The 17,540-nt window shown below is 34.8% G+C and overlaps 1 protein-coding gene across 1 annotated transcript in view; it reads right to left on the bottom strand.

Annotated features, from left to right (window-relative positions):
* BANK1 (B cell scaffold protein with ankyrin repeats 1) overlaps positions 1-17,540 on the bottom strand; it is a 306,099-nt gene that overhangs the window by 182,592 nt on the left and 105,967 nt on the right. Inside the window, exon 6 of the mRNA XM_024246032.3 lies at positions 17,392-17,497. Coding sequence (XP_024101800.2) covers positions 17,392-17,497 — 106 coding nt within the window. The remainder of the gene's footprint in view (positions 1-17,391; positions 17,498-17,540) is intronic.

Genomic DNA, 17,540 nt, shown 5'->3' with positions numbered 1-17,540 from the left:
CAATACCCTTCCTTTAGTGTTATAAAACAGGGACCAAGAGAACCATATGTTGATTTTATAGTTCGGTTACTGGAGGCTCTTAAAAAGATGATTGCAGATTCGGCTGCTCAGGATATAGTGATGCAGTTATTAGCTTTCGACAATGCTAATCCCGATTGCCAGGCTGCTCTGTGACCTATCAGAGGGAAAGCACATTTAGTTGATTATATCAAGGCCTGTGATGGTATCGGAGGCAATCTGCATAAAGCTACTCTGCTAGCACAGGCAATGGCAGGACTGAGAGTGGATAAAGGAAATACTCCATTTCCTGGAGCTTGTTTTACCTGTGGGAAGCATGGTCATACTAAAAAAGAATGTAGAAAAAATCAGCAAGTCAGGCCACCAGATAGGGAAAAAAGAAAACTGCTGATCCTGAAATATGTCCAAAATGTAAAAAAGGAAAACATTTGGCTAATCAGTGTCACTCTAAGTTTGATAAAGATGGGAACCCGATTTCGGGAAACACCATGAGGGGCCCGTCCCATTCTAAACGGGGGCATTTCCAGCTCAGGCCATTCCCTCACCCCATACAATGTCTGTCCCCCGCCACACCTGGTAGTGCCGCAGTAGATTTATGCTGCACAAAAGCTGTGAGCCTTCTGCCTGGGGAACCCCCACAAAAGGTCCCAACAGGAGTCTGTGGACCCTTGCCAGCAGGGACAACAGGATTACTTTTAGGAAGGTCTAGTTTAGGTTTAAAGGTGGTACAAATACATACAGGAATCATTGATTCAGATTATAATGGAGAAATTCAAATTGTTGCATCTACTTCTGTTCCCTGGAAAGCAGAGCCAGGAGAACACACAGCACAGCTCCTGATTGTGCCATTTGTGGAAATTGGAAAAAGTGAAATTAAATGAACAGGAGGATTTGGAAGCACAAATAAACAAGGCAAAGCAGCTTATTGGGTAAATCAAATTACTGATAAATGTCCCACCTGTGAAATAACTATTCAGGGAAAGAAATTTAAAGGTTTGGTAGATACAGGAGTGGACATTTCAATCATTTCTCTACACCACTGGCCGTCTGCATGGCCAATTCAACCCACTCAATTTAACATAGTTGGAGTTCATAAAGCCCCTGAAGTATATCAAAGTAGTTATATTTTGCATTGTGAAGGGCCTGATGGACCACCTGGGACTATTTGACCAATTATAACTTCTGTACCTACAAATTTATGGGGAAGAGATTTATTACAACAATGGCAGCACAAGTTCTAATTCCAGAACAATTACATAGCCCTCAAAGTCAACGTACAATGCATGAAATGGGGTATGTCCCTGGTATGGGACTAGAAAAAAATTTGCAAGGTTTGAAAGAACCGCTTCAAGAGGAAAAAACAAAGTTCCTGCCAAAGATTAGGAAATAATTTTTGATGGCGGCCATTGTTAAGCCTCCAGAACCTATACCTTTAAAATGGTTAACAGATAAGTGAATTTGGATAGAATAATGGTCACTAAGTAAAGAGAATTTGGAGGCTTTAGAGAAATTAGTTACTGAGCAATTAGAAAATGGGCACATAGCTCCAACATTTTCCCCTTGGAATTCTCCATTTTTCATAATTAAGAAAAAATCAGGCAAATGGAGAATGTTAACTGACTTAAGAGCTATCAATTCAGTCATACAACCTATGGGAGCATTACAGCCAGGATTGCCTTCTCCTGCTATAATTCCAAAAAATTGGCCTTTAGTAGTCATAGATTTAAAAGACTGTTTCTTTACTATCCCTTTAGCTGAGCAAGACTGTGAATGGTTTGCATTTACAATTCCTGCAGTAAACAACCTGTAGCCTGCTAAGCATTATCACTGGAAAGTGTTGCCACAGGGCATGTTAAACAGTCCCATAATTTGCCAGACGTATGTGGGGCAAGCAATTGAACCTACTCATAAAAAATTTTCACAGTGTTACATTATTCACCATATGGATGATATACTTTGTGCTGCCACCACTCGAGAAATTTTACTGCAATGTTTTGATCACTTGCAAAATTCGATTTCTTGTGCTGGTTTAATTATAGCTCCTGATAAAATTGAGACTGCTACTCCTTACTCCTACTTGGGGACCTTAGTAAATGACACTACCATTGTGCCACAGGAAGTAACCATATGTAGGGATCAACTAAAAACATTAAATGACTTTCAGAAATTACTAGGGGACATTAATTGCATATGACCTGCTCTAGGCATTCCTACCTATGCCATGAGTAATCTGTTTTCTATCCTTAGAGGAAATCCTAGTCTTACTAGCCCTTGGCAATTAACAAAGGAGGCTGAGGCAGAGTTACAACTAATTGAAAAGCAAGTCCATAGAGCTCAAATAAATACAATAGATTCAGAGAAGACTCTAGATTTGCTAATTTTTTCAACTCAGCATTCACCTACTGGTGTTATTGTCCAAGAACAGGACTTAGTAGAGTGGCTTTTTCTTCCACATACTAATTCACAGACTCTTACTTCTTATTTACATCAAATTGCTACTATGATAGGAATTGGGAGAACTCGGAGTGTTAAATTACATGAATACGATCCTGGAAAAATTATTGTCCCTCTCATGAAGGCACAAATACAGGTAGCTTTTATAAATAGTCTTACTTGCCAAACCCATTTAGCTGACTTTGTGGGTATTCTCGATAATCATTTTCCTAAAATGAAGCTGTTTCAGTTTTTGAAATTAACTAATTGGATTCTCCCTAAAATAACTAAATCCAAACCAATTGAAGGTGCTGAGAATGTTTAAACAGATGGGTCTAATAAAGGTAAAGCTTCTTATTCTGGCTCGAAAAGTAAAGTTTTTCAGACGCCCTATACTTCAGCTCAAAAAGCAGAGCTTGTAACCGTAATTAAGGTATTGACTGCTTTTTATATGCCCATTAATGTGATTTCTGATTCTTCATTCGTGGTTCATTCCACACAGTTAATTGAAAATACTCAGTTACGTTTTCATGCAGATGAACAACTGATGACTTTATTTACCCAACTGCAAACAGCAGTTAGAAGTAGAATGCACCCTTTTTACATCACTCACATTAGGGCTCATACACCTCTTCCAGGACCTTTGACTAAAGGGAATCAAATGGCTGATTGCCTAGTTGCTAATGCAATATCTAATGCTAGACATTTTCACAATTTAACCCATGTTAATGCCTCTGATCTCAAATGCAGATACAGCACTACCTGGAAAGATGCTAAAGCCATTATCCAGTGATGCCCAACTTGGCAAATAGTGCATTCCTCATCTTTTACAGGAGGAGTTAACCCTCGAGGATTGGAACCTAACTCTCCTTGCCAAATGGATGTCACGCATGTTCCCTCGTTTGGGAGACTAGCTTATGTATGTGTGTGTGGATACCTTTTCTCACTTTGTCTGGGCTACATGCCAAACAGGAGAGTCTTCTGCCTGTGTTAAACGTCATCTTTTGCAGTGTTTTGCAGTGATGGGCATTCCAGCTTGTATTAAAACAGATAATGCCCCAGGCTATACTAGCCAAGCTCTAGCTACATTTTTCTCTTTGTGGAATATGAAACACATTACTGGTATCCCATACAATGCTCAAGGTAAAATAACAACTTGGGGTAGAGGTTATGCTTGTGTTTCTCCAGGTCAAAATCAACAGCCAATTTGGATACCATCAAGACACCTGAAACCTTATCATGAGCCAGATGCCAAGGAAGAGACTCCGGGAGGATCCCAAGGACCCCCCCGTTGCAGCCATGTTGAGACTGATGCTGAGGAGGACCCCAACTGTCACGAGCAACACCGGTCAAACACAGCCACTCACCTGGGGACAGATCAAGAAGCTGTCACAGATGGTGGAAGAAAACCTGAGAAAAGTGGGACAACCAGTCACAACAAGTAATTTAATGGTAGCTATGATAGCAGTTATCACCACTGCCATGAGTATTCCTTCAACAGGAGCTGACACAGAGAACAATTATACTTATTGGGTATATTTATCAATCTTGGCTGGCAATAATGCCTGGATTTAATCACTCTGTGACATAGTTACACATGCTTTCTGATCTCAGTATTTACCATAATAAATCTGCTCCTATAATTGAGGCATACTGCCCTCAAAAACCTATTTGTAAACAGGATTGGACCGTTAGAAAAAATGAACATACTTGTTTAGGAAGACCGCATTGCAGAACAGGCAGAGGTGCTGCACAACAATTCCTATGGAATCATTATTAATTGGTCCCCTAAGGGGATGTTTAGCTTGAATTGCACCTCTCAGTCTGTGTGCCATGGTCACACTATGTTCAAATGATCCTCACAAAGTGGTCAGATGGTAGAAATGATAAGAAGTATGGCAAAAGTTCCTATTTTCTGGAACTGTGGTGGTATAGTGGCACCTCAACCTCAAATGATATGGCCAACTCTAGGAGCTTAACATAAGTATTTAAAATTAAAAGAACAAATATTTAAAGCATCCCAGGCACACCTGATCTTAATGCCAGGAACTGGAGTGCTTAAAGGAGCTGAAAATGGATAAAAACACTTGGAAGCTCTGTGATTTCAATGATGATTGTGCTTTTAATCTGTGTTGTTTGTCTTTGTATAGTCTGCAGATGTGGATCCTGACTCCTGCGAGAAGTAGCTCACTGTGACAAAGCTGCCTTTGCATTTATCGATTTGCAAATCAGAGAAGGGGGACATGTTGGGATCAGGCCCCCCAAAATCTGGCCATAAACTGGCCCCAAAACTGGCCATAAACAAAATCTCTGCAGCGCTGTAACATGTTCATAATGGCCCTAACGCCCATGCTGGAAGATTGTAGGTTTACGGGAATGAGGGCAAAGAACACCTGGGCCACCCGGGGTGGAAAACTGCTTAAATGCATTCTTAAGCCACAAACAATAGCATGAGTGATCTGTGCCTTAAGGACATGTTCCTGCTGCAGTTAACTAGCCCAACCTATTCCTTTAATTCAGCCCATCCCTTCGTTTCCCATAAGGGATACTTTTAGTTAATTTAATATCTATAGAAACAATGCTAATGACTGGTTTGCTGTTAATAAACATGTGGGTAAATCTCTGTTCAGGGCTCTCAGCTCTGAAGGCTGTGAGACCCCTGATTTCCCACTTCAGACCTGTGTATTTCTGTGTGTGTGTCTTTAATTCCTCTAGTGTCACTGGGTTAGGGTCTCCCCAGCCAAGCTGGTTTCAGCAATATGTACACACTGTAAAAAGATTACCACAATCAAGACAATTAACATACCCATCACCTCATACATTTATCATTTTCTGTTGTCTGTAGTGAGAACACTTGAGATCTACTCTTTTAGTACATTTCAAGTATACATTATTATTAGCCATAGTCACCAAGCTGCACAGTAGATCTCCAGTACTTATTAATCTTACAACTGAAGGCTTGTATCCTTTGACCAATATTTTCTCTTTTCTTGCATCCCCAAAGCCCCTTAATACCACCATTCTACACTATGTAAGTTTGACTTTTTAAAGATTCTAATATATATGAGATAATCATGTAGTATTTGTTTTCTGTGTCTGGCTTAATTCACTTAGCACACTGCCCTTCAGGTTTATGTTGTTTCAAACAGCAGCATTTCCTTCTTTTTAAAGGTGGGATAATATTCATTTATAGATATACACCACATTTTCTTCGTCCATTCATCCCTCAAAGGACAATTACGTTGTTCCCATATTTTGGCTAGTGTGAATAATGCTGCGATGAATATGGGGGTGCAGATATGTCTTCAAGACAGTGATTTTATTTCCTTTGGATATATACCCAAAAGTTGCATTGATGGATTATATTGCAGTTCTATTTTTATTTTTTATGATGGACAAACATTGGAACATTTTTTAAATTAACTTTTTATTTACAACTGACACATAATTATACATTTTTATGGAGTACAGTGTATGTTTCAATGCATGTATACATTTATAATGGTCAAATCAGGGTAATTACCATTTCCATCACTTTTCATTTATCATTTCTTTGTGAAGATATTCAAAATCATTATCTTCTAAGTATCTATAAATATACATTATATTGTTATTTGCTATAGTCACCCTACTGTGTAATTGAGCACCAAAACTTATTCTTCCTGTCTAACTATAACTTTGTACCCATCGACGAATCGCCCCTAATTTCCCTGCCCTCTCCCATCTGCAGCTCCTGGTAACCACTATTCTACTCTCTACTTCCATGAAATAAACTTTTAAGGTTTCACATATGAGTGAGATCATGCTCTGTTTGTCTTTCTGTGCCTGGATTATTCCACTTAAAATAATGTCCTTCAGGTTCCTCTGTTTTTGCAAATGACAGGATTTTATTCTGTTTCATGCTTGAAGAGATTCCGTTGTGATATATAACACATTTTGTTTATCCATTCATCTGTAGTTGGGCATTTACGTTGATTCCACATCTTAGCTATTGTGAATAATACTGCAATAAACATGGGAGTACAGATATATTTTTTATATACTGATTTCATTTCCTTTGGATATATACCCAGAAATTCGATTACTGGATTATATGGTAGTTTTATTCTAAAATTTTTGAGGAACTTCCAAACTGTTTTCCACAATGGCCGTACTAATTTATATTCTTATCCACATCAGAGTTCCTCTTTTTCCACACTCTTCCCAGGATTTGTTATTTATTATCTTTGTCATCATAGCCATTCTGATCGGAATGAGGTGGTATTTCATTGTGGTTTTGATTTGCATTTCTCTAATGATGAGTGATGTTGAGCACTTTTTCATATATCTGTTGGTGATTTGCATGTAATTGCTATTTCTTCTATTTCTTTTGAAAAATGTCTACATTGTCTTTTGCCCATTTTAATTGGATTAATTCACATATATGAGTAATATTTACAATTTTCAAGTATAAATAAACTCAATGTTGTAGTTCAGGGACAAAGCTTAACAGTATGGATAAAATAAAACACAGATATAAACAAATATATTCAACTATATCCTCTTTACAATGAGCATATTTTAAAACACAAGGAAAGTTTGAAGGTAAATGGAGAAAAAAAGACATAATTGTGCATATAGTAGCTATATATCAAGAAAGCTGAGGTAGCTATAATAATATTTGACAAAAAAATTAAGGCAAAAGCAATTACTAGAATTAGAAGGTCATACTTCCATGATTTTTATGAGGAAGACATAGTTAAACATTTTAGGTGTCTAAAAATATAGGCTCAAAACATATAACGCATAAAAAGGAAGGGAAGGAATTCAAGGAGAAACAAAATCATTATCTTAGTGGCTAATTTTAACTTGCTTCTCACTGTGGTAGAATAAGGAGATTCAAAATTAATAATGCCACAGAATATTTGAATAAAGCAAGTGTAATATAAAGAAATATGTAAAACATTATACCTGACAACTGAAGAATGATATTTTTTCATGTACATAAGGAATATTTATTTGGAAGAACTGATCGTATGTTGAACTTAAAGCAAGGCTTAATAAATTTCAAAGATGTAAAAAAGTATATAAATGGACAATTATAAAAGATACCATTAGAACAACAGCACAGACCTTTGTAAATATCAGATGAAAGTAAAAAGGGAATAAACATCAGTCAAATTAGTAAGTATAGATTAAATTATCTACTTTAAAAATATTTTAAAATTGCAATCCCAACTAAAGCCCACATCATGCTAACTTCCAAATACCCTTTATACAAAACAAATTGAAAATTACATGCTAAACAATATTTATAATAATTTATTTCTTAAAGAAATATAAAACCTTAATAGCATATTTAGAAAAACAGTATTGTTAGAATAATATTTCAACTAAACATTACCTATTATATTTCTACAAAAGTAATTTCCATTTGCATCTTGTAGATAATGATCACGAGGAAGATAATTTCTTATAGTCAGCCAGGTGTCACGGGTAGATAGAGGTCATGCTTATTTTTCAGATTTCTGTTATTGTCAAAAGTTTGTTCTGTAAGAATGTACGAATAACTCTCATCTTTCCAGGTCACATTTTCAGCTTCCAAGATGACTCAAGTCAGAAACTGATACTTAGCCAGATAGGAATGGTGAAAAGTGGCTGGAGATGGGCCGGGCGCGGTGGCTCACGCCTGTAATCCCAGAACTCTGGGAGGCCGAGGTGGGCAGATCACGAGGTCAGGAAATCGAGACCGTCATGGCTAACACGGTGAAACCCTGTTTCTACCAAAAATACAAAAAATTAGCCGGGCATGTTGGCGGGCGCCTGTAGTCCCAGCTACTCAGGAGGCTGAAGCAGGAGAATGGTGTGAACCCAGGAGGCAGAGCTTGCAGTGAGCCGAGATTGCACCATTACACTCCAGCCTGGGCGACAGAGAGAGAGTCCGTTTCAAAAAAAAACCAAAAAAACAAAGTGTCTGGAGATAATGCAGCCAACTACTTCAGCTTTCAAGCCTTGTTTGCTTTTTATCATCTGCCTCTTGATACTGGTGTTCTCCCACTTTTTGAGTTTTTGAGTTCTTTGCCTAATCTGTTACTTTTTTTTGATGCATCTGCTATTCTATTCTTTGTATTTCACATGAACTTGTTCATAATTTGTCCTATAGCTTCTAGTCATACCTTTCCCAATATTTGTGCATCTTAACTCAGTCTTATTTATCTGACACAAACTCTGGAGATGCTTAAAATAGGGAAAGGGTATACAGCAAATGAAACTGAGGTTCACTACACTGGAAAATGAGCAAAAAAGCAGTCAATTGAAATTTTACATAGACCTGTTCTACATTTTATCTGGATAACTCTTTTTTCTCTCCACTCATTAACACTTTGCATTGTCTCAATCAGTCTGCATTCCCATCTGTTTTTAGATATTTTGTGCCTTTATACATTTGGGGTACATAATGAATCAGAATTATAATGCTTTATCTTCCCAGGCATTTGCTCTATAAATAATACCTATTGATACTGAGTTTCACAAGAAACCAATATATCTACATTATTTTCATGGCACAAAGAATTGGGAGTACCTAGATCCATGGGGGTACATTTCTAGCATTAATGGATGGTGTTGTGTATATCACAAGTTATTTTGTGGCTTTTTTTCATTTCTCTCTGGAGTAGGACATGACATGGTTGACAATTTTCTTCTCTCAGAAACTTTATCTTCAGTTAGCTTTTAAAAGACCTTCAGTGGCTGCTTCTTCTCAGTCTCTTTATGGAAATTTCTCTCCCAGGCCTCTAAATACAACAATGCGTAGGACTCAGACATTTGCCCTGCTCTGCCCTCTCTGAAGAATAATCTCATTCAGGCTATGGCTCTGAATATCACATATGAGCTCCTTCCTGGGTGTTTGACCTATATACTTAATACCAACCAATGTATTATCTTTTAATTAACATAGCCAAAGTAGAACTTTTGATCACACTGTCAAAACGGTGTCATCACACTGTCAAAACTATTCTTGCCATAGCACCTCTATTTCAGTTAACAGCATTGATATTTATTTATATTTTTATAAACATGTCTTTAGTTACACACAGACCCGTCCTCTCTTTTCTTCATCTGCAATCTATCAGTATGTACCACAATCCTTACTTTCAAAGAGCTACCAAGCTCAAGCAAATCTCTTCACCTCCACTGCTAACACCCAGGTGACAGCCACCTTCAAGCCTCTCCTGTCACTACTAAGACAGCCTCCCATCTGGTGTTCCTGCTTTCATTTTTACATACCATCACCTATTCTCTGCGTAACAGCAAGAGTAATATTTTGTCTTATGTAATTAGATGATATTAAGCGATGTGTAAAATCCTCACATGGCTTTTCATCACTTCCTAACTCTATCCTCTCACTTTATTTTTCTCATAACCCTTATCACTATTTACAATGGTCTTATTTTGTTGCTACTGTTTTATTACTCTGTTACTCTCAATGACTTAAATAAAAGTTTCATGAAGAAGAACTTTCCTATACAGGCTGCCTGTTTCTGGAGCAGCTAGAAGAGTGGCTCTTAGTTTGCACTTGTTACATAAATGAATGAATAAGATTGCTTAATAATCTTTCACATGAAGGTGTTTCTAATTGGGAGAAAATACTATGTCCACAGGCTTACCTTGTTAATCTATAATTACAGGGTCCTCTATTATTTCAGAATATGTGTTGTTATGGTAATGGAAATGGGCTGAGAGGGTATTATAAAGGTCATTGAAAAGTGGAGAATGGCTTACCATTCCTAAATGCTTATTCCTTAAAGCTGGACTCAGGATAGCACATTGCCTATGCTTTGCGGTGTTAGGTTGCATCCTGAGGCCAAAAGATTTCTTTGACTCTGTAAGAATGTCCTGTCTTCTCTATCTGTGCTCCTTATATACTCAGGCCAGAGGTAATACCTTGTCTGGGGAGTGATTCTAGGATGAAGAAGGCCAAATTCTCATCCTGGTATCAACCTTGTTGTTTAGTTTTCTTCCTTTTTTCTCTCCCTTCTTTCCTTCCTGTTTTGTACTCACAGCCGCCAACCACAGTATGTTTGTAAGCATACCTTTTCAAACTTCACATCTGGGGAAATATAGAATCTTTGAAGAAACACTGTAAATGTGAATAACAATAGTATAATTTTGAAAAAATCTTTTTTTGGTTACTCAGGTAAAAAAAATTTGAAAGATTCAAACTAGCTGTTTTATTTTATATTATTTGATTCAAATTGAAGCATCAGTTCATAAAATTAGCTTGAGAATATGCTAAAATTATTATTGGCAAGAGATGTGAAAATTTGTACTTGTGGGTTGTATTAGCAAAAAAATGGAGTGGAAAAATCTATAATTTTACAGTCAATTTACATGCCAAATCTCCAATTTAATCACTAGAAGTTTTTATAATGTCTTATGTATACATCAATCCCTAATTTAGTGTATTTACTTAATGATGATGTGTTTGTTACTAATTTGAAATGAATTTACATGACTACATTTTTCCCTACCATCTATTACTTTTCATCCCAGAAAAAATACCCTTGCCCATTTTTTTTTCTTTTACATTGATTTCTTCACAGCTTCTGATTTTATTCTTAGGTGGTTTAAAATGCAAACAGAACAGGTCCCTAAAACTTCATGCTTTGCAAAATTCATATACTGGAAAAATATCTCAGAAAGATTTCTTATAAAATCTCCTCAGTGTTGATTTTATCTTTTCCTAATTTTCTTTTCAGAGAGTAGTAATTCCTCACTTGCTAAAAGTCTTCTTTCTCTGTAGACCCATGATACATTATATAATATTTGGTTCCATCCCACAAGTATCAAAGAAAGGGGTAGCCACCAATGATTTAAAAACATAATTTTTAAAGAAGATTTTTGATGTTAAAAAAAAACCTTAAGATAAATAGGAATAAATGTAACAAAGATTGTGAAAAGTTTTATAAAATACAATATTTTTTGAAAGATGCAAACAGATCCAAATAAAGGATCATGATTTTTTTTGCCAAATTAATTTATAATTTTATTTCAATTTTATAGAGTTTTTCATGGAAAAATGACATCCTGATCTTAAATACCAGAGGACAAATAAAGGAAGTGGAACAAAAATCATTTAAAGAAAAAGTAGGGGCCAGCTCTAATACATACCAAGATTTACTATAAACTTTACTCATGTACTCACATAAAATATCGTATAAAAGACAAGCCACTAATTAAGTACACATTTGCAAATGTGAAAAACTGACAAATAGTTACTATTTAGAATAGGTAGTATTCTAAAAAGAAATACTAAGTATTCTAAAAGAAAAAGAAAAAAGCATTTTCAAACTTCAATAAGAAAATAATAAAAACTAATAGAAATAAATGAAGCCTATTAAATGGAAATTCACTAAGAAAAATCAAACTTAATAAACAGAAGATGCTCAACTATGTTTGTAATTAAAATATTATTTAGAGAGTGAGATTCTTAACAGCTGTCAGACTGGCAAAAATAAATAGCTTTACAATTCTTAACATAGAAGAGATGTTGAGCAATGTCACAATAATGCTAGTGAAATTGTTAATCAGTGCAAACAATTTTGACAGAAATTTGAAAATATCTAGCACTGTAGAATATGTACATATCTGTTTAGAACAGAAATTTCACTGACACATAGCTCCATCCCACAGGTATCAAGGAAAGGAGCAGCCACAAATAATTTAAAAATATAATTTTTTAAATAAGACTTTTGATGTTAACAAACTCATAACATAAAGAGGAATAAGTCTAACCAGGGTTTTCAAGGTAATTGTATCTGCTAAAAAATTATTAACATATGCATATGGTTTCCCTTGCAAGATTGTTCATTGCAGCATTACTTGCAATGATAAAAAATTGAAAAACAACACTAGTATTTATTAGTAGAACAGATACATATTGTGTGTAATCAACCAAAATAATCCTATAGAACATTTCAAATGATGACCTAGGTCTACATATACACATGTATAGATATAAAGAATTTATATGGATAAAAAATAATAAGTTGAAGGAAAAAGTATGATATAATTTACATAAAATTTACAAAATTGTACAACAATATATGTTAATCATGGAAACAAATACACATAGTGAAAGGATGAAGAACACAGGAATGATCGTCAAGAAATTTAATTAAAATAATGGTCAATTTTCAAGGTGTAGAATCACAGAGTGAAATAGAGAAATTCAACTAGATCTATAATGTTTTATTTCTTAAGAAAAAAGATCTGAAGCAAAGTGTTGAGATCTGACAAAGCTACAGGGTGTTCTTTATATTATTGTCTATATTTTTCTGCAAGTTTAAATTATTTAATTATATAAAAAAGACAATCCAATGGACAGTTAGTTCTCTTCCACTGAGTTAGCAAATGATCTATTTTCTGTGAACCTAAAGATATTACCAGTTCCAGACAAGTCTTAGAGCTACAGTTACCACCACACAATGTATTGAATATCCAGTTAATGCTCCATATTTCAAAGACGTATTTGGAGATAATATTCTGAGTTAATACTTTCACAATTCTGGGTGATCATCTGCTGCCCTCTTTCAGATTAAAATATTGCTACCAATTATAAATGAATATATGCTTTGACATGCTTTTCTATAAATTGGCATGGGTTCTACTGAACCAGTTCTTTCTAAGTGAAGGTAGATATTCTGGGAAAAAAACCTACTTTACTTTTTCCTAAGTTAATTGCCACTTACGATAACTGAACCGGCAACTGTAGCCCCTTTAAAAACAAGCATTTTTTTTGTATAAATTTATGAGGTACAAGTGCAATTTTGTTAAATGCGTAGATTGTAAAAAGTAAAAATAAAAACAAGCTAAACTATATTTTTTCCTGTCCATGACAGGAGATTCTCTGCATTATCCAGGCTTTGGAAGGGCTCTGAAAAGAAGTTATGAAAATTCTTGGATCTGCTGCAGTGAGATTTATGAGACTCTGCAGCAGGCTTGAAACTCAGAATAGGTGAGAACTGCAGAGGGGCTAAAGCAATTGTGTTTGCCTAAGTGTGCTGTTCTGCTTCACCATCACACCAAGTCATTTTTTTAATGACAACTCATAGCATGTGTGTTCATATATAAATTTACAACCAAAACAGAAGTTGCTTAAAATAATACTCATACTTGAAGTGATGCACTCTGATATTCTCTATTTGAGTACTGTATACATCAGCCCAAAATTGCCTATCATAATCTTTTATATTGACTTCACAGTTGCTGATGATTCACACACTAGAAAGTTGTTCATGAATTAGTTTTATGATTCGCGTGTTCAAAAGTCCTGTATTGCGTTAATATTTCAAGTTTATTTAGAAAATTGATAACATTCTACTGCCACAGAGAACTTCTTTGTATGGAAAATTCTTGTCAATGGAAAGCACTAATTTTAAATCAATAATGAAGCATTACAAGGTAAGAGAACATTAAAGCAGAATGTTATTTGTTATGTATTTTCCCTCTTATTTCCACCCACCCCTATAATGCAAGAAAACATGAGTGTATTGTCTAGAGAGGAATAAAAAATGACCTAGACCTATTGACGTGGAATGGTATTTTACTTATTATAAATGAAGTGGCAGGAAACTAAGCCCAGAATTTACCAAAATAACTCTAAATAGAGGATGCGGCGGTAATAAGATTTTTTGGTTGATATAGCATTTCACTCCATTCTTTTAAAGAACCATAGGTATCTGCAGGTAATTCCATGACAAATCCTTAGGGCAGGTCAATCTCAATGTATACTTTCTCAATTCCTTATGATTATGTTCTCTCAGAGAGACTCAATTTCTCAATTTTCCATAGCTAACATATAGAGAAATAAATAATAACTGTTTTTAAATAAAATAGTTCACCAAATAAAGACCTGTCCTCAGGGATAGATACCTGGGGTAACACCTGATTCATGGTTTGCTGAATTTACCTCTCAGAATGCCTCTAGTAGGTTCTTCAGCAACCCACCATTTCTCTTTCCAATTCCCCTTGATTAATATATGTATAAAGGTAACTTAAACCCTATCAACTTGAACATTATGAAACACAGGTGCAAGGTCTTAAAGACTAGATATTCTGAAGCTGACATTAATCCAAGACTATTGGGTCGAGGAGGCAAGCAAAACCCTAGCTGAGTCATATTCATGTCTTTATTGCATATTCTTATTACATATATTATGTTGTTTTGTATTTTAATTAGAAATTAGAGCTTAATGTTATGGAGATTCTTTGGCTCTGTTATATAGAGGTTTTATAACATCTGTTATGCAATAATACCCAGCAATAATGCTTCTGAATGAGTTATCTGGATTATAGTAAATTTTCAATTTTTAGCTTTAAATTTTTTTTAATTTTGTAATTTTTTTCAGATACAAAATTATCATTAAATTGTAGTGATGGTTCAAAATTTTCATATACTACTATCTTTATAACCTTTGTTAAGAGAGGGTAATTTTTTTTCTGTGTCAAAATTCAATATAAGGAAGAATTATTTTGCTGGTCTATAATACATTGAAGCAATTAGGGGTTAGTAAATTTGACTGCCCATTGAAATCACCTGGGAAACTGTAAAAACTACTGATGGCTGGGACCTACTCCCAGATTAATAAATTGGCATAGGGTATGGCTTGGGCATAGGATGTTTAAAAAGCTACACAGGTGATTGCAATATGCAGCCAAGTTTGAGAAAAATTGCTCTAAAGTCTTGGTACCTAGTGAGAGGTCTGAGGTGTAGCAGCATCAGCTTCACCTGGAAGCTTCTTAAAAGGCAAACACTTAGAATGTACCCCAGCCCTGCTGAACCAGATTCATATTTTCAGGGGCTCCGATATAACCCATCCAGAGTTCTCCATCTATAAAAATAAGGGGCCACAATTGTCTCAGCTTTTTTAGCTCTAAAATTCATATTCCACAACCTAAACAGTAAACCGAGAGGCAGTTTTAATCTTATCTGGAATTCTTTATGTATAAAAACAGGAGACCAACACCATGCCATCTTCTCCATCTCCACAATTTTGATTCCAGAAATCTAAGCAAATATAATGCTGAGGAAATTTGTAAAATTGTGTCATAATTCCATCTTCACACCATTGTATGCACTTTCTCTTGCCTAGAATTCCCTTTTCCTTTCTCTGTCTTCATTGGTTCCCTAGCTTGAATGAAGGTTATGACTAGGATCAAATCACTCAAGACAAACGATTACAGGAGATGAGGAGATGGGTCAATTACCAAAGCCATGAGGTGAGGAGTGGTCTGTGGAACAAAAGTTCCTAATTAAGACTTTCGAAATAATTTCCAAATAGAACTAACCTGTTACCTAGCCTGCTTTTTATTCAATTAAGTATACATTGGAACATCATTCAAGCCAGCAAATACATTACAATAACATTAATTTCTGATGGTTGTATTAATAGATGCACCAAAATTTACATAATCAATTATCTATCTTTGGAAGATTATTTTCATTCTTTTGGCAACTATAATTATTTAAGACCTAGGTAAAATCCCACTTCCTTTTTGAAGCACACCTTGAAAAATAATGTACCCTTTATCTAAAATTCTATTGTTAATATAATCACTACCACCAAGTTTATCTCATTGATTCTTTCTATCAATACATGTATATTATTTGTTTTTCCAATTAAATTATGTGTCATATGTAAAGAATCATATGTTCCTTTTCTATTCTCATCTAGTATTTAATTTTGTAAGTGAATTACATATTGTTGAAATGTATATTGGAAACAAAAATAAAATGTCGCTAATTTCACAAGACTACTTATTCACAGTTAGCACACCACTGGCTTTTCTTCCTAATGGAACCTCACCATTATGCAGCTTCTCACATATCTAGGTGAATCACAAGCAGTTGTGCCTTAGGATTCCTACTCTTTTCTTATTGCTGTCTTGAAGCCTTCCAGGCTGATGACAAAACTGCTTTAAATAGCACAGAAACTCTACAGAAAATAAAAAACCCTGCTCATTAATTTTTAATATGTAAACATTAGACTTCTCATATTCTTTAGCTTCATGTCTGTCATATTCACCATTACATCTCTACTTTAGTGTTTCACACATAGCAGGCATATAAATGAATTATAAACAGTATGTCAACAAACTACGCAGGAACAAAAAAAGTTCTAAAATATACTACTGACCTCACGATGACATCTGGAAATATAATTTTTCATGTATATCTCCTACATATACTTTTCTTGATATTTGTATTTTTTAACCACATATATAATACACAGTTGTAGAAAATACAGATTCAATGAGGTGAAACAAGATGTAATATTTGAAATTGCACAACCCAAACATAACTACTGTGAACATCAATTTATATATATAAACTTATCTGTCCAGACCATCAATTTATATATATAAACTTATATGCTGTTAAATGTACATGTACTTTTTTAAACAGATGATCACACTCTCTCTCTGCTACCTAGCCTGCTTTTTATTCACTTAAGTATACACCAAAACATCACCCCGGCAAGCATAAATTTATAATAATATTAATTTCTGGTGGTTGCATTAATAGATGTATGAAAATATGTATAATCAATTACTTCTCTTTGTAAAGTATTTCCACTTTTTGATTATTATAAACAATGATATGATGAATAATTTCTATCATAAATGAAGTTGCCCAAACATTTCCTTAGAGTAAAAGTCAAGAAGTAAGCTTTTTAATTGCAAAAGTTATGTGCATTTTTAAGGCCTGAGATAAAAAAAATTACCAAACAAACATTCAGAAGTTTGTACTAATGTATCCTTTCACCAGGAGTCAGGAGTTGTCTAAATCATCTCATCAGCAGTGCAGCTACCTATATTTTTGGTTATAACATTTATTAAAGAGTTACATAGAATGGAATGTGATAAAAAGAATAATTGATGCAGCTGGAAAATACTCACATTTGTTTTGAGAGCAAATTTCAGTTTGAAGAGATGGGAACTCATAATATGGTATCTCATGTTTGAATATGGATGTAAGGACACCATCAAGTTCTTCAATGCTATTCTGTTTTCAAGTGAAAAAGAAAATTTTCACTAGGTTAATTATT

This window comes from Pongo abelii, chromosome 3 (assembly GCF_028885655.2).
Source record: "Pongo abelii isolate AG06213 chromosome 3, NHGRI_mPonAbe1-v2.0_pri, whole genome shotgun sequence".
In the NCBI taxonomy this organism is placed as follows: domain Eukaryota; kingdom Metazoa; phylum Chordata; class Mammalia; order Primates; family Hominidae; genus Pongo; species Pongo abelii.
Note: the sequence above shows the minus strand (reverse complement) of the source record. Positions and strands in the feature narration are given on the sequence as shown.